The 20,037-nt window shown below is 43.9% G+C and overlaps 1 protein-coding gene across 1 annotated transcript; it reads left to right on the top strand.

Annotated features, from left to right (window-relative positions):
- The first annotated feature begins 1,323 nt into the window (after positions 1 to 1,323).
- On the top strand, positions 1,324 to 19,561 carry ACAA2 (acetyl-CoA acyltransferase 2). The gene is made up of 10 exons (XM_027724334.2): positions 1,324 to 1,371; positions 5,805 to 5,971; positions 7,612 to 7,740; positions 9,376 to 9,492; positions 10,914 to 11,061; positions 13,343 to 13,518; positions 14,487 to 14,616; positions 16,865 to 16,935; positions 17,483 to 17,637; positions 18,901 to 19,561. The coding sequence occupies exons 1-10, from the start codon at positions 1,356 to 1,358 to the stop codon at positions 18,983 to 18,985; spliced, it is 1,194 nt and encodes a 397-aa protein (XP_027580135.1). The 5' UTR covers positions 1,324 to 1,355; the 3' UTR covers positions 18,986 to 19,561.
- The last annotated feature ends 476 nt before the right edge of the window (positions 19,562 to 20,037 follow it).

Here is a 20,037-nt window from a genome sequence, read left to right as displayed (position 1 = left end):
TCTCCAGCAGCTCCACGTCCCTGTGCTATTGGGTCCCAGGGCTGGAGGCAGCTCTGCAGGTGGAGTCTCACCTGAGTGGGGCAGAGGGGCAGAATCACCTCCTTCAGCTTCAAATGAGACTTAAATAAGTCAGTGGCAGAGAGAGAAAATATGGGAAAACCCTCAGGTCTTTTAAAAGACAAAGTTGCATGTTGCTGTACATCCACTGATTTATAGATTCATTAAATCATTGGAATTATGTAGCAAAAACAGTTGAAAGACTCTTGTAAATAAAAAAAATAAAAATCTCCACAGGAAAACATTTTTTCTTCTAGAAAATTTATAGAACTTAAATTTTGTTCATGAAGACGTGCGGCAATTTTTGTTTGTACACGAAATATCTTCACCAATCTTCTCATCTTCAGCCTGACAGTCTGGACGGTTCCACTGAAGCATTTATGCACATAAATCAAGGTACATACTACATACTTCAAGGTGCATTTTCAACCACCAGAACTGTGGAAAGTGAGTTTTGTGGATCCCCCGGTGCAGCTGAGAGCTTGCTTATTCTTGGCCACAAGAGTCATGAGGCGCAGGCTTTTTTAGCTCATTTTCCCCCTATTTTTTCAATGTCTGCAATGTTGGAAAATGAGAGCGTCCAAGGGCTTTCTGGTGTCAAACCGATGGGCTACAGGCAGCTCCTACTCTCCTCCATCCATGTCCAGGAAAGCAGGGCTGCAACCCTCCACCAAACCCCTTCAGCAGGTTTGTGGTCAGAAGTTGCGCCAGGAGAGGTTGAGGTTGGACACGAGGAGGAATTTCGTCATGGAAGGGGTGGTCGGGCCTTGGCAGGGGTTGCCCGGGGAGGTGGTGGATCCCCATCCCTGGAGGTGTCCAAGGAAGGACGGGACGTGGCACTCAGCGCTCTGGGCTGGGGGACAAGGTGGGGATCGAGCACGGGTTGGACTCGATGGTCTTGGCGATCTTCTCCAACCTCCATGACTCTGTGATTAACTGTAATTAACAGTAATTACTGTGAGGCGTTCGGGGATGGCTGTGGGCGCTCAGCTCGCCCTCACGGATCGCGGGCCGCCCTCGCCTTCGCCCGCCGCCGATTCGCCAAAGCCACCACTGGAAAATCGAACCGAACAGAGGCGGAATTCAAAAAAAAAAAAAAAAAAAGGAAAGAAAACCAGCACAACAACACATTCTAAATAAGTAAAATAATACACTAAAATTACGGATAGGTTAACCCATCAAACGAGTCGCCTCCCGCGCGTTCCTTGCCCCGCCCCGCCCCCGGCGTGGCGAATGTGCGGGGCGGGCGCGGCGCTCGGCCGGGGCGCGGAGCGGGGCAGGAGCGGAGCGGGGCGGCCATGGCGCTCCTGAGGGGTGAGGATCCCGCGTCCCGCGGATCCCGGCACCCGGAGGGATCCCTGAGGGCCAGGCGTCAGGGCTCTGGGGCGGACGGAACCGGTTGTAGGGGCCCCTTACCCGGGGCGGGGGGGGGGGGGGGGGGGGGGGAAGTGGGGGGCAGCTCGTGTTGCCCTCAGGAATTGCAAAATAGAGTCCCCGAAGCTGTTCCTGTCCCTCCCCTGGGATTTACCCCCTCCAGCTGTCCCGTCCGTGCCGTGTCAGCGCGGCCGAACAGCTGGGAGTAATTGGGAACTTCCAAAAGACAGCGTGGGGTCAGAGGGTGGGAACGGGGGTGAGAGCGTGGAGAAGGAAGAGGGGTTGGGAATAGGGGTCAGACATTGAGGAGGGGATGCAGAGAGCGGGAAGGGGGTACAGAGGGTGGGAAGGGTCACAGGGTGGAAATGGGGGTCAGACATTGAGGAGGGGATACAGAGAGCGGGAAGGGGGTACAGAGGGTGGGAGGGGGTCACAGGGTGGAAATGGGGGTCAGAGATTGGGAAGGGGGTCAGAGGGTGGGAATCGGGATCAGAGATAGGGAAGAGGGTGCGGGGGGGTGTCAGTCGGTGGGAAGGTGGTCAGAAGGTGAGGAGGGGGTGCAAAGGGTGGGAAGGGGATTCAAAGGGTGGAAAGGAGGTGCAGAGGGTGGGAAGGGGGGGATCAAAGTCTGGGAATGGGGGTCAGAGGGTGGGGAAGGGGTACGTGGTGTCAGCCTCTTTGTTTTTAGCACTGCTTAGAATATAGGGTTTGACTTTCAGCAGTGCTCAAGCCACTCATGCTACAAACCTATAGCAAAGGGTGCATTTGACTGTCCAGTAACTGGCCATTTGGGTTGGATATTAGGGAAAATTGCTTCATGGAAAGGGTTGTCTAGCCCTGGCACAGCTGCCCAGGGCAGTGGTGGAGTCCCCGTCCCTGCAGGGATTTAAAAGCCATGTGGATGTGGCACCTGGGAACATGGGTTAGTGGTGGCTTTGGCAGTGCTGGGGAACAGTTGGACCTGATGGTCATAGAGGGCTTTTCCAACCTAAATGATTCCATAATTCTGTCATTCCTTGTTTACATGTAGTGACTAGAAGTCACTGGAAGTGACACTTGAAATGTCCATGACTGAAGGTTTCTGTTGTCACATCCAGCCCCTGCCTGTGTTAACACTGGCATTGCAGAATAGACTCTTCAAGTCCCAACAGCTCTTGAAAGTGTTTAGTGTAAAGTACTAATTTATGCTCTACATGGCTTCACTTTTGCATCTCTTAAAAATGAGGCAAATATGCCCTTTCTCATTTGCTCTGGTTTTGAAAACAAAATTGAAATTTATTGCAATAGGGCTTTTTATCTATTCGACAGCACTTTGCTACTTGACAGACCATACCTAAATAATAACATGTGTGTCAGTCATGGTGTGAGGTTTCAGTGGTAAAGCCTGTCTGGTAATTCTTGCAGTAATTTTGATGGCTCTACTGAGCTGGATAATACAGAGAGCACCTTGCCTATACTTGTTTGATGTTAGTTTTCTGTGCCTGTTGCAGGATCTTCTCTCATCTTTAACCACAATATTTTCGTACACTGTTTTTGCTTCTTAATTTTTTTTATGTTATTGATTGTTTTTTAGTCTTTCAAAATAGGGTCTGATGAACAATTATTTTTGTACCAAGCGTGTTTGAGAAGTGTTGGAGGGTTAGGGAATGTTTCAGATCCGCATTTGGCAGCAAGTGGTTAACAAAACCAGGTTAAAAGATGTCTTAAATGTAGTGTTTAGCAAGGATTCAAAGTGACCTCTGCTTTCTAGCCCAAAAGTTTACAGGTCTCTATGCATCTGATACTATTCCGCTCTTATCCAGTGTTTATCACCTTGGAAAATTGGAGACACTCTGGAAGTCTTGCCATGATAATGTAGGACAGTGCTAATTAATGGAGACTTAGAGAGAGCTGTCAAAAGACACAGAGTCCATTCTCACTCAGAATTTCAGCCACCCCTTGTTACCCCTCCTGAAATTCTGTGGAGGGAGTAGCATTTGTAGATGTCTCTCCAATCAAGCAAAATTCGGCAGGCTCTGGAGTACATTCCCTTAGGGCATGGCTCTGTGTCCAGTTTAATTCAGCATGACAGCTTGTGCTGCTGCTGCTTCATCATCTTCTCTTGCTGGTTCAGTCCAGCCTTCTCTCTTAGTCTCGAATTACTGTTTTATTGAGCAACCAGAAGGTGAACTCGTCACGGAGCTGATCCAAATGAAAATTAGCCCCTCGTTTTCTGCTGACTCTGGGTTACTCTTCAGCTGCCTCGGTTGTGTGACCTGCCCTGGTTTATTGGCCCCACGGTGCTGTTGGGAAGTGGGCAGCAGTGAGCACCTCCATGAAAGAGAGAGAGGTGTTGTTATTGTGAAAGGAATGTTTAAGGGCAAAGTTCCATCCTCGCCCCGGACTTTTTGCGAGGCAATGCCACAGTGTGTGCGATTGAGCAAATAATGTGGATAACAGACAACCTGAACAAAAGGGAGGAGGACGAGTTCTTTTAGCTTGGTCAGGTCCCTGAGCTGGTCTGCAGCAAAGCTTTGTAATCAGTTATTGTTGGCACAACTCGGAGGAGGCAGAGGGATGGGAATCAGTGGACAGGAGGAGCGGTGAAGGATGAATGTCAAGGCCTGTTTTGCTGCAGGGAAGACAAGCTTAGGAGAGCAGGGTTAGGTTGGATATTGGGAAGAAGTTCTTTTCTGTGAGGGTGGTGAGGCCCTGACACAGGTTGCCCAGAAAAGCTGTGACTGCCCCATCCTTGGAAGTGTTGAAGGTCAGATTCATGGGTCTTGAAGGAACCTGGTCTAGTGGAAGGTGTCCCTGCTCATGGCAAGGGGTTGGAACAAGATGAGCTTTGAGATCCCTTCCAAACCAAACCATTCTGTGATATGATTCTATGATTCTAAGCATGCTCCCTGCATATTTCAGATCCCAGTGTTGTGTTCAAGTCCTTGTCAGTGGGGCAGCCTTGATATTCACCAGTTTGGAAAGTCCTTTTCTAGCAATCATTCAGCCTGGGATCCAGATACATGAGAGTTGGAGGAACACCCTCTCTAACAAAATAGCTAAGTAATATGGATCTGACAGCCTGAAATCAGTGTTCATGAGCAGCTTAATGAACAGGAAATTTCATTCTTACATATATGTATGTCCTTGCAGTGTTACTTAAAATAGCTGGGTTTTCCATGACAGCTGTAGAAACAGAGTATGTGAGTGCTGTTGTTCAACTGGGGAAAAGTTCACAACCTGCCTCCCACTTCTTTTTCTGCACGTGGAAGCAGAAAAGGACTGTGACAGGCAGCCAGTAGATGTTTGCTTTGGTTCAGAGGTGGCTTCTCCCTGGCTGGAATTCATGTGAGCTACTCCATGTCCCAGTGCCTTTGTACACTTGTGCTGGCACACACTCTCCTGCCTATTGAAAACTGACTTTTCTTCTCAGAACCTGGAAGATTGATGCTAAAGCAGTTTAGATGACTTAAATAATTCTGGCAGAAGTGTAAAATTTCTGAGTAGGGAGAGTTTTTCCTCTTCAGCTGAAGGAATCAAAGTTAAAATTTTATTTTGCTTTATTGTCTGGGTTTTATTTTCCTTTGTGGAAACTCTTTCAGAATATAAGCCAAAAATCTACTGTTTTTTCTAGGATGAGGGAATGGCCTCTTTGTTTGTTAAAAACACCATTCCTCATCTGATTGTTTCACAGGTGTCCACTATGGAATTTCTTGGATGTCACTATCATGGTTTCAGTACACTAATGCCACTAATATCTGATGTGTGTGGCAGCCTCCTTCGCCTGCCTGGTATCCAAACGCAAACTTCCCTCTTTTTGTCAAACCTCTTTGTGGAAAGGGAGGATTTCTGGAATCTTCCCTGCTTTTCTTTCTGACCATTAATTCACAGAACCACGGAATGTGCTGAGCTGGAAGGGACCCACAAGGATCATCGAGTCCAACCCTCAGCCCTGTGCAGGACCATCCCCAAGAGTCACACCCTGTGCCCCAGAGGATCATCCAACCCTCCTTGGGCTCTGTCAGGAACGGTGCTGTGCCCACTGCCCTGGGGAGCCTGTTCAGTGCCCAACCACCCTCTGGGGGAAGAACCTTCTCCTGAAATCCAACCTAACCCTGCCCTGACACAGCTCCAGACCATTCCTTGGAGTCCTGTCACTGGTCACCACAGGGAAGAGCTCAGTGCCTGCCCCTCCTCTTCCCCTCACGAGGAAGTTCTTCCTGCCTTCCCTGTCTAAGCCACCATTATATCATTTATCCCGCACTGCAGGGGGTTGGTGCTGCCTGTATCTACAAATATTCACGTGAATTTAGGGTGTTATCCGCCTGAGGCTGACTTGGCGGTGTTGTTTGTCGGACCCCTGTACGTGTGGGTGATTCCTGCCTGCGTTTCAGGTGTATTCATCGTGGCAGCAAAGCGCACTCCCTTCGGGACCTACGGGGGTTTGCTGAAGGACTTCTCGGCCACCGACCTGACGGAACACGCCGCCCGCGCCGCGCTGGCCGCGGGCAAGGTCTCCCCCGAGATCATCGACAGCGTCGTCGTGGGCAATGTCATGCAGGTTGGTACCCTGGAAAATCTGCTGGTCGGGGGTTTTTCAGTGTCGTCTCCCCCGGTGTGGTCCTGTGGGCAGCTTTGCGGCCCAGAATGAAGTGACGACGTGGGAGTGAAGTGCGTGAGCAGCGTTTGTGGTGTGGTGTTTCCCGTTCGCGTTTGAGGGACATACCCTCCTGATTTGTGGTGCTGTTGGGAGCAAGGCTTAGCTTTCTTTTTATGGTACCAGAGGTAGTGTAAACTAGGAACAAGCTAATCTCCTAAAAATATATATTCATTAACTGGTCAGTTGCTAATCCCTGGTACATTTTCCCTGTTTTGAAGGCTTGAGCTGTGTAACTCAGTGATCAGGTTTCCACTGAATTATATAAATCCATTTTTATCTTTGATTGATTTGAATCTATTTCCCTTGAGTTTTGTGTAGGATTTTTTTTTGGAGTAAATATGAGTTTCCTTTGAGCTGGAAGGATTCATGCCTTGATTGAAAGAGGCATTTGGACAACCATTTCTTTTCCAAAGAGTTTGTGAAGAGGATGGTGTTGTATGCAGGGCACCACTTTGCAAAACTGCAGTTATCCACATATCTAGATGAGTGTCTTTGTTTTAGGCAAGACAGCAAAAAACATTTCTGGCTTTCTTTTTTTATTTATTTATTTTTTGTATTCTGACTTCACCATTATGAAGTGTAGGGACTTTTCTTCTGCACTATTTCAAGGATGCAGAAGAAGCAAGTAACAAAACTTTCACTATATGTGAAGAAACACGCAGTATTCCTTGTTAAGAATTTTCAGCCAAGAGTAGCCTTAGATTGTTCTGTCTCCTACAGATACCACCTCAGCTTCTTTTATTCAGCTTTTTAATTTTGTAAGAACTGCCTCTGACCTAGAAAATAATTGCTGTAATGCTTTTACATAAGAAATAGCATTCTACTAATAAAGTTACTTTTCATGTTTAAAGTACATTTCTTTTCCTTTGCATCATACTTCCCCATCCCAATAGATTTTCTTTTTTTTTTAGCCCTGGATTCCTTTTAGGTATTATTTGATTAAGTTTAAATAACTATGAGTGTATGACCATTTTAAACTCCCCTTCTGCAGCAGAAGTGGCTTCATTAATTCATTTTTTTGTCTGAACTTGCATTGGCATGCAGCATTGTGCACAGAACTTTGTCTTTATAATACACAGTAGCTAAGGGCATGATACCCAAGAGCATAAGTGTTCTCTGTGGTTTTGGGGGGCCTTCCTCTGTTAGTCTGAACAATATTAATTTACCTCAAAGTAATTGCTGCTCACCAGTCAGGATCTGTCCTTATATCAGTCTGCTGTGTGAATACTGTTTTAAAAATAAAGGATAAAGAAAAACATTAAGACTTACTAAGTTGTTGACTTAAATCTTAGCATCTATAGTCCCATTTTGGCCTGATGTCTGCCTTTTACAACACACACTTCATTTAAAATGCACATTAAGACACTGACACTTTCAGATAATGTAGAATTGTATCTTCTTTGAAGTGAATCAGGGTGCTTCTTAGGTTGTATTTCTGCTGAACATACACTGTCTTCCACCAGATGCAATTACACCATCCTGACTTGTCATCAAGACTTTTGCTTTCCAGTGGCAAAACCCGCTGTTTGTTCTGTCTGCAGAGCTCGCCAGATGCGATTTACATCGCGAGACACGTTGGTCTACGTGTGGGAGTTCCCATCTCCGTGCCAGCGCTCACTGTCAACAGGCTCTGTGGCTCTGGTTTCCAGTCCATTGCCAATGGATGCCAGGTACAAAGCTCTGTACTTCTGTGTTGGTTGTAATCTTTATCAGGCTGTTAATGTGAGAGAAGAGGCGCGTGTGGAAACATGTCCTCTGTGTTTGGGATGAGTCTTAACGTGGATTTTTAGCTACCGCTGGTAGAGACTTCTGTTGTCCTGCATGCTTTTGGTTTTTTGCAGGAGTTCAGCCTCCACAGTGCCACATTTTGTGGTTGGTTTTTAAAACCAGCACTGTAGCTATTTTTAGTTTAGTATAAGGAATGCAGCAAGTGTTAGCTGGTGAAATGGATCTCAGCTGTGCAGTAGTTGAATCCCGTGATCCTGTTTGTCTGGATTGGAATTACTGGGCTTCAGGACCACAACAGGAGGCTTTCATCTCTTGATCATTGTTTATATTCTCACCTGGTTAGCTGTGTAAGCAGCAGCTTGGGCTTTTTAAGTGCTTTTGTTCAAAGATCCAAACCTCTCATGGGTTAGGTAATTTATAGTGTCACTTCTTTTAAAACAGAAGAGAATCAACTTCTCTTTGAGCGGGTGCCCAAAACCACTGAGTAAGATGGTACAGTGGTACAGGGGGGTTTATTTCATTCGTTCCTACATTTATTTTACAAATACTTGAGCAACAAGATAGTTGGTTTTGTGGGGGTTTTTTTGTTTGTTTTTCTTGGCCAGAGGATTATTTTAGGTCTGATCCTCTAGAGGAAAAAAATGTGAAAGACGATGTAGAGTTAAGGTTACATGTTTACAGTAATATCCATCTGACCGCTTTTTCTGGTGCTTTCTGCAAAGGCCATACACACACTTGTCCACACTGAATAAAAGTGCTGGAGAATTTGACCACTTTTATTGAAAGTAAAGGTTGTGAGGTCCTTTCTGAAGATGGCATTCGATCAATGCAGCCAATGGCTCCGTATTTCCCTGGCACACAACAAAGCTGCAGCTTCTGTGCTGAGCTGCTAGTAAACGTTCACAATTTTTTTAGTCACTATAGAAAACATCTCAGCACATATTAGTAAAATCAGTGGCTTTCAGGGATGGGGCAGCCACAACTTCTTTGGGATAATTTCATCTGCTTCCATTCCAGTACAGAAATAACCTTAATGGTCCAACTCAGTGAATTGTTTTAGGGAAGCACAATTTTTCAGTGGTTTGATGGTGTGTTTAAGAATTAGGATTCTAGGTTCTGTGTGCTTTGCCAGTGATGAATTAGCATGTTTTGGGTACTTTTGGCAGCTTACCTAGCTAATGTCCCATTTTTTCCAATCATTCAGGCTTTGAGATTTAATTTGTGTTTCTTTTGAGAAGATTGGGAGCTTAAAAACACCCAGCTCAACCATCTGTGAACCTAACCACACAAACATGCAGAGGCTTAATGTCTTTGTTCCTCTGTCCTCTCATGTGTGCACACCCATAGTCTCTTCCCTCATGGATACAATCGTTCTTTGCTGAAAGGAGAAAGAAGGAAAGTGCCATGAAGGAGACAGACCCCAACCTTAATAAACCTTTCATAAATAGACACATGATTAAGTTTGAATTCATTCTCATTTTGTGGCTTCGTAGGTGACAAGCTCTTTTTTTAAAACCGTTGTTATTTTTCTTACTCAAACACTAAATCCTGGATCTGTTTTGCTTTTCTGTTAACAGGAAATTTGCCTTAATGAGTCAGAAGTTGTTCTGTGTGGTGGAGCTGAAAGTATGAGCCAGGCTCCTTATGCAGTTCGAAAGATTCGATTTGGAACCAGATTAGGAGCAGAACTCAAGGTCTGGTGCTTTTTTTTTTGGACTCTTTTTTAATTCTCTGAACTAAGTAATGTTCACAGAGCAATGTAAGTATCAGGCCTCTAGACACTAAATTCTTGGGAATGGAACTATTGGAGATTAGATCCAGATGTAGTTGTTCAAAGCATTTAACCAGTATTCATACATTATCAAAACAGTAGGTTCAGGCAATTCTGTTAAGCATGCCAGGTTTTCTAGCTTTTCCAAAACCATATTTGAATTCCTGTTCCGTGATCAACATATCAATAAATTCTTAGACACAAAATTTAGTTCACTTGGTACATCCCATGCAAGTACTATGTGTTAAAAACTTGTCAGAGGCTGTGAAATAGAGGCATATACAATTTAGGCAAGGCCACTAATGCTGGCAGTAGATGGGCAGACTGGTGAAGAACATGTATACCTCCAAGCTGTAAGCATCTCTCCATTCCAGAAGTGGAAACTTAAAAAAGTTAAATCCATTGGTAGGTAAGTTATTTTTACATTTTCTTCTGAAGATAAATCCCGAGCGAATACTGTGAAAAATGTGCTGCAGGATCAATTGATAATGTGCTCTGATAATTACCACTTGCTCAGTGGGTCATAACTGATATCAGAATGCAAAATTTGGATATTTCAGTGTTTCAGCTCTTTTGGGTTTTTTCCTGTGCTGTGGTTCAATTGTGAAGATGGTGCATACGAATTAGGCTTGGCTCTGTTCTTGTGTGGCACTGTGTCTAAGCCTCAGTTCCTACAGATAACACCTTCACAAAGCTGCTGATTCACTGAGTAGGTTCTGCTGGGTTCTTATCATGAAGATAATTGAATTATCAGGTGAATGGGTGATTTATCTTGCAGAACTTTACTGGTGACAGAGATAACAAAACCCATCTGAACAGACTGGGCTTGCCTTTATCAGGTTAAGTGAAGTTAGGCTTGGGTATTTTCTCACCAGAGATGTTACGCCTGCATAAACCTTTTACTCTTGTAAAGTCATTTTACCTGGCAGTAGAGAAAGAGCTAAAGAATCAGTGGGCTGCTGTGTCTTTTCACAGTTCCTCACCTTTCATTCTTGGCAACCAGACAGGTGTGTTTTCTCATAGGTCTCCAATAAATAATTCATACACAAGTAAAATGTGCTGAAATACCAAAAATCATAGGCTTTTCCCAAGCTTCCTGGGGCCATGTGGGAGTGGAAAAAACCATACAAGAGCACAGCATAGATTAGCTAAAATAGCACACAGGAAGTTGCACACTGCTTTGCAGCGTGTTCATTCTGATAAATAAATTACCTGTGGGTAACCTGAATTAATTTTACAAAGAGCCATTAGGTTCCAAGAGGCTGCTGAACAGTTAGGAACGGTCAATAATAAATGTCAGTGTTGCTGTGTTTTCTGATTTTCTTCTCATAATGTGCCGTGCAGTTGGAAGACACGTTGTGGGAAGCTCTAACAGATACACACGTTAAAATACCAATGGCAGTGACAGCTGAAAACCTGGCAGCAAAATACAACATCTCACGGGAGGCCTGTGATGGATACGCACTGAAAACGCAACAGAGGTGCAAAGCTGGTTAGTACGTGCAGGAATGGAAGGGTTTATATGGCACTAACCTCAAATCTGTTCAGTTTTTAGCATTGATTCAAAGCATCTTCAAGCTCTGTGTAGCTTGTGGTGTAATTTGTCCTTTGATTTGCATACTGTAGTTCATGATTTTGTTGGCCCTGTGGTACAAGTAGCCCACTCCCAAGGGGTTTGACTTTGAGCCTGCTGAGTCAGGTGTTGTGCCCACCAGCAGGTTAAGTAAGGAGCCCCCTTTCCACCTGCCTTCCTGTGCCTTCCTCGTGAACATTCTGTAGCTGTTCAGGCAGCAAATGCTTTTTAACACCCTGTCACGTGTCACCTAACTGAACTGGATTCGTGTTCGTAAATGTGGCTTGTTGGTGACCCTTTGGTGGGATGCAGCATTGTCCCAGGCATGCCTGACTGCCCTCCTTTCTTTCTTCTGCACTGCAGAACATCCACAGTGACCCACATCATCCTCACGTGTCAGTGTGTGCTGTCATTGATCTAAATCCTTTTTCTTTCTTTTGCAAATCCAATGCTGTTCTAAAACCCTTGAGCAGTTAGAGCAGATGGAATCTGAAGAGAGGATATTTTTTCAGGAATTGTGTTTAAAATGTTCTTTGGGTGGTTTACATGGCCAAAGCCATATCAGAGGCATTCAGCTCTGGGGCCCTCAATATAAGAAGGATGTGGAGCTGCTGGAACGAGTCCAGAGGAGGCCACGGAGATGCTCCAAGGGTTGGAGCCCCTCTGCTCTGGAGCCAGGCTGGGAGAGCTGGGGGGGTTCACCTGGAGAAGAGAAGGATCCAGGGAGACCTGAGAGCCCCTTCCAGAGCCTAAAGGGGCTCCAGGAGAGCTGGAGAGGGACTTGGGACAAGGGCTGGAGGGACAGGGCAAGGGGTAATGACTTCCCACTGCCAGAGGGCAGGGTTAGATGGGATATTGGGAAGGAATTGCTGTCTGTGAGGGTGGTGAGGCCCTGGCCCAGGTTTCCCAGAGAAGCTGTGTCTGCCCCTGGATCCCTGGGAGTATCCAAGGCCAGGTTGGACGTGTCTTGGAGCAACCTGGGATAGCGGAAGGTGTCCCTGCCCATGGCAGGGGGTTGGAATGAGATGGGCTTTAAGGTCCATTCCAACCAAAACCACTCAGATTCTATGATTGGATTACTGTGAAGTTTAGGCCAAAAACCAGTTGTAGGGGTTGTCCTGGGGCTTTACATACCTTGCAATCCAAAGGCAAAGGGTAGGAAGCAAAGATCCAGGCATTCCTTTAGATTCTAATGATGGTGCATTTTAACAGCTGCACTGTTGGAAGAAGAGTCTGTGTTTTTTCCAGTTGGTGTAGCAGTGCTTTTTATAATTTTTCTCCATCGTTTATTACCTTTCCTGCTGATCTTGTTAGCTAACTCCTGCTATTCCTGGGCTCTTTACTAGAAACTGTGCTTCTTTCTTGTTTTCTAGGATTTTGGCTTGCTGTTTTTATTTCTGCGTGTAGGACCAGTTCGTCTTATTCCACAGTAAAGAGAGAGTCCTGTGTCTAATCAGGAAAGTAAAAGGTTTTGAGGAATTTATTGAGAAGTCCAGAGGTAGCTAAACAACATCAGATATGACAGTTTCTGTGTCTTAGTTTTAAATCCCTATCTAATGCTATATTAGTTATTGTGGCCAGATGCTTTTATGGGCATCTTAGATACCTGCAATGTCTTGAATTGACTCAGATGGTTTAGGCAGCTGAATCCCATTCTGAGATCCTCCCTTGAGTGTGATACCTGTAGAGGAGTACCTTGGACAGAATTTTAATTGATATATAATACCTTATCAACAGAGAAAATGTGGCTTAGGAGTTTTTTCCACATTTCTCTCTGAGATTTACATCTTCTTGGCTATCTGATAAACAACAGAGCTGTAGAATAAAGCAGCAGTACATTTATTCGTACCAGAAATAAATCCAATGTTTTAAAACAAAAATAAAACAGAACAAAAGGGAGTTCAGTTATTTAAAACTGAAATAAAATTTTAATATTTTAGAAGAGACTTTTTTTGGAGAATTTGAGAGTTTACTTGTACAGTTTTTGCCCAAATTCTTAAAAAAAAACCCCAAAACAAAACACAATAAAACACCAACCAACTTATTTAAGCAAAATGAAGCATAAACATTGCTGCCCTTGAACTTTTGGTTAAAATAGAGCAAAAGTTGTGTGCACATGAAAATATGATTATTGGTCATGCTGCGCAATCATCTTGATGTTTTTATCAGAGTCCTTTTATTTTCCCTTTTGTGGTTGCAGCTAATGATGCTGGCTACTTTAATGCTGAGATGGCACCAATTGAAGTGAAAACCAAAAAGGGGAAGGAAAGCATGCAAAAGGACGAGCACCCCAAACCCCAGACCACTATGGAACAGTTGGCAAAGCTCCCGTGTGTCTTTAAAAAGGATGGAACGGTCACGGCTGGGAATGCTTCAGTGAGTATGTCAGAGCCCTGGGTTGTGAAAGTGTCTCCTCTGTGGTTCTCCAGATTTATCGCCACTGTTTTTATGTCTCACTGAGTCACCTTTGGCTGTCAGTGGTGTCTCCTGATGACAGTGACTTCTAATTCCGCAGCTCGATGCCCCTGGTTGACTTTTCCAGCCCCAAGATCTCAGGGGATCCTTCAGTCTGCTCCTGAGTCCTAAAATTTGGTTCTGTGGGTTGTCACCGATATTTTAGTCAGGCATTGGCACTTCTCATCAGCCTTGAATTGTGCAGTTGGTACCTGCAGTGGCTGTGTAGAATTAGCCATCCTACTTTCTTTTGGGGGCAATGCCTACTGAACGTTTGCTTTACAAACCAGGCATTACATTAGTGGGCAAACTGCTGCTGCTCATCTTTGTGCCACAGTTAATATCCTCTGTCACCCAAACCACATTTTGCTCTTACCCAGAGTAGACTGAGTGCTTAGCAGCATGTCATTATGGACTGTTCCTCTTACAGTCAGTATCTTAATTAGTTGATTAATGTTCTTTGGGCCAGAAGGACCACTGTGGTCATATAGCCTGAGTTCCTGCCTAAAATAGATCATCATAGCCACAGTAAGTGTGGGTGTCTGTAAAGTATATTTTATAATTAATAGCACATACATTATCCATTATTAATCGTGTTCTTGCAAGTCTGCAGAATCATGTTTCCAATGCAAAGGAGACTTTAAGAGTAAAAAATGTATTTTACTTTGCTAAAACATTGGAATTAATTAAACATCTATATTTAACTTCCTTTCCCAGTCCTCAGAATAGTGACAGATTGTCATTTGTTGTTTTGAATAAAAATTGTCTGTTAAATGTTAATTATGGTGTTTTGGGCTCAAGTCTTTTTTGAGAGTTTAGTTAAAAGAGTGTGGGGATTTTTTGTTTCTTTGTGTTTTCTCACTAAGAATGCTTTTCTCTCTTATTGCAAGGGGGTGTGTGATGGAGCTGGTGCAGTCATCCTCGCCAGTGAATCAGCACTTAAAAAGCACAGTCTTACTCCTCTGGCAAGAGTGGTAGCATATCACTCATCTGGCTGTGACCCTTCCATCATGGGCATTGGTAAGTTGCAATAAAGCACATTATTTTTTAGCATCAAGTGGCATTAAAATATTCTTTTCCTGGGCATTCTAAAAGAAAGAAAGGGAGGCTGCAGTGTACTCAGTCTGATAGCTCTGAGGATGGTTGTGTGTCCTACTGTCCATTCCACTGTGTCAGTCCATCCCTCTCATGCAGAGGAACAGATTTACTCCTCACTTTGGCTGGAAGGGTATGTGCACTGTCTGACCTATAGTGATACCACTAAGCTATAGTTCCCCCCGGCACCTTTTTTCTTTCCCTTTTTACTCTCTCTGTTAGTAAGTCAAGAAGACAAACACTCTTTTATAAAGCATTTTTCTCCTGAAATTCAGTTTCCCGTAAGCTTCAAAATCCCATTATAAAATGCATAACTATGAGTTGTCTTCCTCACCTCTTGCTGAGGAAGTGTTGGCTATGTGCACACCTTTGAGCAGTTACTCAGTGGCTCAAGCTAAGTTTGGATTCCAGGATACACATCTGTTCAGGTATTAGTTGGCAAACCAAATACTTTCTTGATTGTTTTATCCCATATTTTGTTTCCTCATCAAGTAGCTTGTAATGCAAACAATTCCTCAAATCCAATCCAGACACCCCAGGATTTTTCCCTTCTGTTTAGTTTGTAGACAACATTGTATCCCAGAATTGCTTCTCCTCTCTGTCCTTCTGTTCAGAGAAACCATTGTTGACTGGTTCCATGTGTCAGTGAAAATGCAAATGAAGCATTGTCAGGTTTGTTTCCCTGATCAGACTATCTAACTGACACAACCTTCATAGCAAATGTGGAGGGAGGGTTTATTTCGCCAGGCTTCATGCTGTCATTGTGCTTCCTAAACCAGCCCATTCTTGCTAGGTCAGGCAACCCTTTTAGCTTGTTTAAAAACTTCATAAATCATAGAGAGAAACAGTATCTCAACTCCTTCACACCACAGCTTATCCCCAGCAACTCAAAGAGACCAGAGGAGATTCATGGACATGACAGCAACAGATCTGAGAACAGGACCTCAGTCTGCACAACTGCCCTTTCACATACTGATAGTGACAGGGAGTCCTGCCCCACAGTGTTTAGTGAGAGAATTCATTATTTAAAAAAAGGGGAGGGGAAGAGGGAAGTTTACTTGGCTGTCATTGGTGGTCTTTGTATTGTCCACACGAGACCCTGCTGTTACTCTCAGGCGTAACGGGCATACTAAAACCCTTCCTTAATGAGATGCATTTAGAATCTAGTATTAAGCTGCCCAAGGCTCTCTGATACTTCACTGAGCTCTGAACTGGGCCCTTTCTTCTTTTAATTTTTCTGTGTCTTTGGTAATTTACCTATTTTTGTGATTTTTATTCTCTGAGCTCAGATTTTTCTATACCCTTTTTTTAGTTGTGTGAGAGATTTAGAATTGTTAGTGTTTTAGAATTTAGGGGGTTTTTGGATAATGATCAGCCACCGTATAACATGTTGGTATCTTTGTCCCACAAGCACATACCCAATTAACCCTTTCAAATTCTCTTTGAGTGTGAGTTTCCTTAGGTAGCTGTGCTTTGGGATTAATTTCCCTTAGTGGATTATAATAGTTTGTAGATGTCAACTTCCTTCCAGAGAACAGTTTTGTTGACAAACTCTGTAATAGTCTCAAAAGAAAAATCTTACTGTCTTCAGCTGGCCAAGACCTGGCTCTGAGGGAGCATTTAATTGTTCAGAATAAACTAATTAAATTTTAGGGTTTTTACTAGAAGATTTTCTGATATATTAAGAACATCAAAACAACAATACCCATAACCACACCCATGACCAGCAACTCTGGAGTAGCCTGGTGTTCTTCTCTTTTGTTTACCTTGAGGCTGCAAGTTGTGAGTAAAGAATAAACTGATCCAAGAGTACTGGGAAGCAGAATGCCTCACATCTATCGTGAAGTTGTTCTGTTTGTATGGGGACTGTCCCTTCTCTGGACTTGGAAGCTCTGTGTGTGTTTACCACCACAGCAGCACAGCAGTAGTGACCCTCTTAACTTTCCCTGGTTGTGTGTTGAGAAGGTGACTGGTAGTTTTGAGATTGAGGAGTTCTCTTACCACCTAATAAAGCAGGTGAGTGGCACATCCAGAATTCATTGGCTGTTCAGAGGCTCAGTGGAAGGGAATTGGTGAGGCTTTAGGAAGCTATCCTATTATAACGTGGTTAGAACACTTTATTTATGGATTTATTTTTTTTTAATTTAACTAACTGCATATAATTTCCAAACAGGCCCTGTACCTGCAATTACTGAGGTTTTGAAGAAAGCAGGATTGACCCTGAAGGATATGGATTTGGTAGAGGTGAGAGGTTTTTACATGAACAGTGATTTTACCCCCAGATCTTTTTAGCAGAAACATTCCACTCATCCATGTAGGTGTTCCTACATGTCAGGAGCTGCCTGACCTCTGTCCATCTCATTTCTGCCGTGCAGTTGCACAGTCATTAAAAAAATCTCAGGCATGTGGAAAATGAAAATGGCGTGATAGCATTCCATGGAATAAAAATACCCTCATGTGACATGACGTATTACTCTGCTGGCTGGACTGTTCATGTTTTTAGTTAGTCACACTTCTCCATTTGTGAACAGGGCCTCTTCTTGTGAGAGGAACAGGCTCTTCCTGGGCACACTGCATCAGAATATACCTTTTTTATAATGTATACGTCATACTTGCTTAGTATTTTAATTTTAATTGGATTGGATTGACATTTTGTAAGTTGACTTAAGTGTGCTTTTATGAACAATGTTTCATATTTTTCTCAAAATGACCCGGTGGAGAAGTTCACCTCTTTTAATCTTGTGTGCTGAAAGCTCATGTAAAAATTGTATCGTTTCTCCTGGTGCTTTAGGTAAATGAGGCATTTGCACCTCAGTATCTGGCTGTCGAAAAGGTTTTGGGCCTTGACCCTGAGAAGACCAACGTCAACGGAGGTGCCATCGCTATCGGTCATCCTTTGGGTGCCTCGGGGGCGCGGATCACAGCTCATCTGGTTCATGAGCTGAGGTATGCACACAGCTGAGAGAATGCAGTGCTGAGGTATTTCTGCCTACAGAAGGTTTTTAGCCTGGATTCAGCGTGACTAAACTCTTCCAGTCGATCAGCTTAAAACTCTCCTCACTGGAATGTACCGCTTTCTGTATGAATTTGCCACCTTTGTGCTGCAGTCCAGCTCCTGCACCTGCCTCATATTCTATTCCGTTGTCATTATGGGGTTTTTTGCTTCATCTAGATCTGATCCAAGCTCACAGGAGTCAGTGGGAAGGTTTCCTTTTTTGAAATGGCCTTTGAGCAAAGTGTGTTCTTTTCTTAACATGGTGCATTTAGTAGAATCACAGAACTGTTTGTGATGGAAGAGAGCTTAAAGATCATCTTATTCTAACCTCCTGCCATGGGCAGGGACATCTTTCCCCATCCCAGGTTGCTCCAAGCCCTGTCCAACCTGGCCTTTGACACTTCCAGGGACAGGGCAGCCAGGCAGCCACAGCTTCTCTGGGCAACCTGTGCCAGGGCCTCACCACCCTCACAGCCAAGAATTCCTTCCCCATATCCCATCTAACCCTGCCTTCTGGCAGTGGGAAGCCATTCCCCCTTGTCCTGTCCCTCTAGGCCCTTTTTCAAAATCCCTTTTCAGTCCTCTTTGGGTACTGGAAGGGGGTACTTTAAAAGGCTTTAAAATCACCTTCTTTCTCCTTTCATTTCTCTCTTTATTTACAGAAATTCTGACTCTTTTGGCTTGCTTGATATGCTTAGCACCATTTTAATTTGAATTTTCCTTTTCTAATATTTCCCCTCAGGGCAGAGATTGCTGTATCTCTTTGCTTGTACTTGCAACTCTGTCTTAGTGTTCAACCATAAAGCCCCAGAAAACTTGCACCTTCTAGAAAACTGTTTCTTGGAGTGTGGCTGTAGGAAACTTAGGTTTTAAAAATTACCTCGTCGGTGTTCAGGAAGTTTAAAAACTACCCGGGAAGTGTCCAGGGCTGGGTTGGACAGGACTTAGAGCAACCTGGGATAGAGGAAGGTGTCGCTGCCCATGGCAGGGAGGTGGAATGAGATGACCTTTAAAGTCATTGGTTTCCTACAGAAATATTTCAACATCAGTTCTGGCTTCACGATATTTTTCTAGAAAAAGAACAACATACACATTCTAAAACGTCATCTTTAGTAATATCCAGCTGATGGCTACTTTCTTTTCATAAAATCAGGACAGGAGCTACTGTGGTTTCTTCAATGTAAGTGATTTTCACTGTTGGTTTCTGTGTGCAGGCGTCGTGGTGGGAAATACGCGGTTGGCTCGGCCTGCATCGGCGGTGGACAAGGTATTGCTGTTGTCATTGAGAACACAGCCTGAGTGATCCTGGGGACTCAGCCTGGCCCAAATTACTAATGCCCTGAGAAACCCCTGCCTTCTGTGACAGTTAGACCATCACTGCTTGCCTTTCCTGCAAGGTAAAGGAAGAGCTGAGAAGTCAGAATTCCGAACAAAAAAAGATTTGTCGATGTCTTTCTAACTAAAGGAAGTGCAACGTCAGTATAATTACACACTGATGAAGTATTTCCTAAAAGCCTTTATTCCAATCAAAGTTAATGTGTTTCTATAGGAAAAGTTATTTTCATTTCACGGGGATATTGCTTGTCAAACTTTCACCAAACCTGCCTTAAAATAGCAGTCAGTGCAGCTTTTTAAGCAAGTATTGCTTAAATCATTTTTATTTTAGCTACTGGCACATGTGCCTCTTTTATTATCAGGAAATGTGAAAATGTGATCAGAGACCTTCTGAAATATTGACTGTAGACTAATGACTATTAACCTGTACCCTGGTGCTTCGCAAGGGAGGAGAAAATGAACAAAAGCTGAAATTTCCATTGTGCCTCCTAGAAGATCAATAAATATAATAGGAGAAAAAATAAAGGGCTTGGTATTCTCTTTATGTGTTTATTTTAAATGTAAAAAAACCACCTTAAAAATTGTTACTTTTGGGAAATCAGTGTTGGCTTTTGGAGAGACTGTTTTTCCTGGCTGAGGAATAACTGGTGTTTACTAAGTAGTTTCTAGAAATCTCTGGCAAATCTCCCAGCCCTCTGAGAAGGGGGGCTAGCTGCATCTGTGTTGCTGCATGATAACAGCAACTCATTTCTTCATTTCTCTGACAGTGTCATCCATATTTCTTGGGTCACTTCATGTGGGGCTGTTCTTAGCCAGTTTGGGAAGTGCACCTCTGAGGAAGCTGTCTGGCCTCTCAGAGGCGTTGGAGTTCAAGTTACAAATCGTTTGACAGAATGGACACGACGTTTGGATGAAATGAGGTCTTTGTGCTCACTGAAGCCCTTTAGGCTCACTGCACCTTGCAGCTTGCTCTGATGTGGATGTCTACGTGAGACATTCACAGCTGGAGAGATCCC

Source organism: Pipra filicauda, unplaced genomic scaffold (genome assembly GCF_003945595.2).
Source record: "Pipra filicauda isolate LSUMZ 115617 unplaced genomic scaffold, ASM394559v2 scaffold128_size5466820_pilon, whole genome shotgun sequence".
Classification (NCBI taxonomy): Eukaryota; Metazoa; Chordata; class Aves; order Passeriformes; family Pipridae; genus Pipra; species Pipra filicauda.
The sequence above is the reverse complement of the archived record's forward strand: the minus strand, read 5'-3'. Positions and strand labels throughout refer to the sequence as shown.

What these genes read in the sequence shown, in the direction of transcription:
- ACAA2 (XM_027724334.2), top strand. An exon ending in TCGTGGGCAATGTCATGCAG is followed by an intron (nt 5,972 to 7,611) that starts GTTGGTACCCTG and finishes TTCTGTCTGCAG; the next exon opens with AGCTCGCCAGATGCGATTTA. An exon ending in CCCTTCCATCATGGGCATTG is followed by an intron (nt 14,617 to 16,864) that starts GTAAGTTGCAAT and finishes ATTTCCAAACAG; the next exon opens with GCCCTGTACCTGCAATTACT.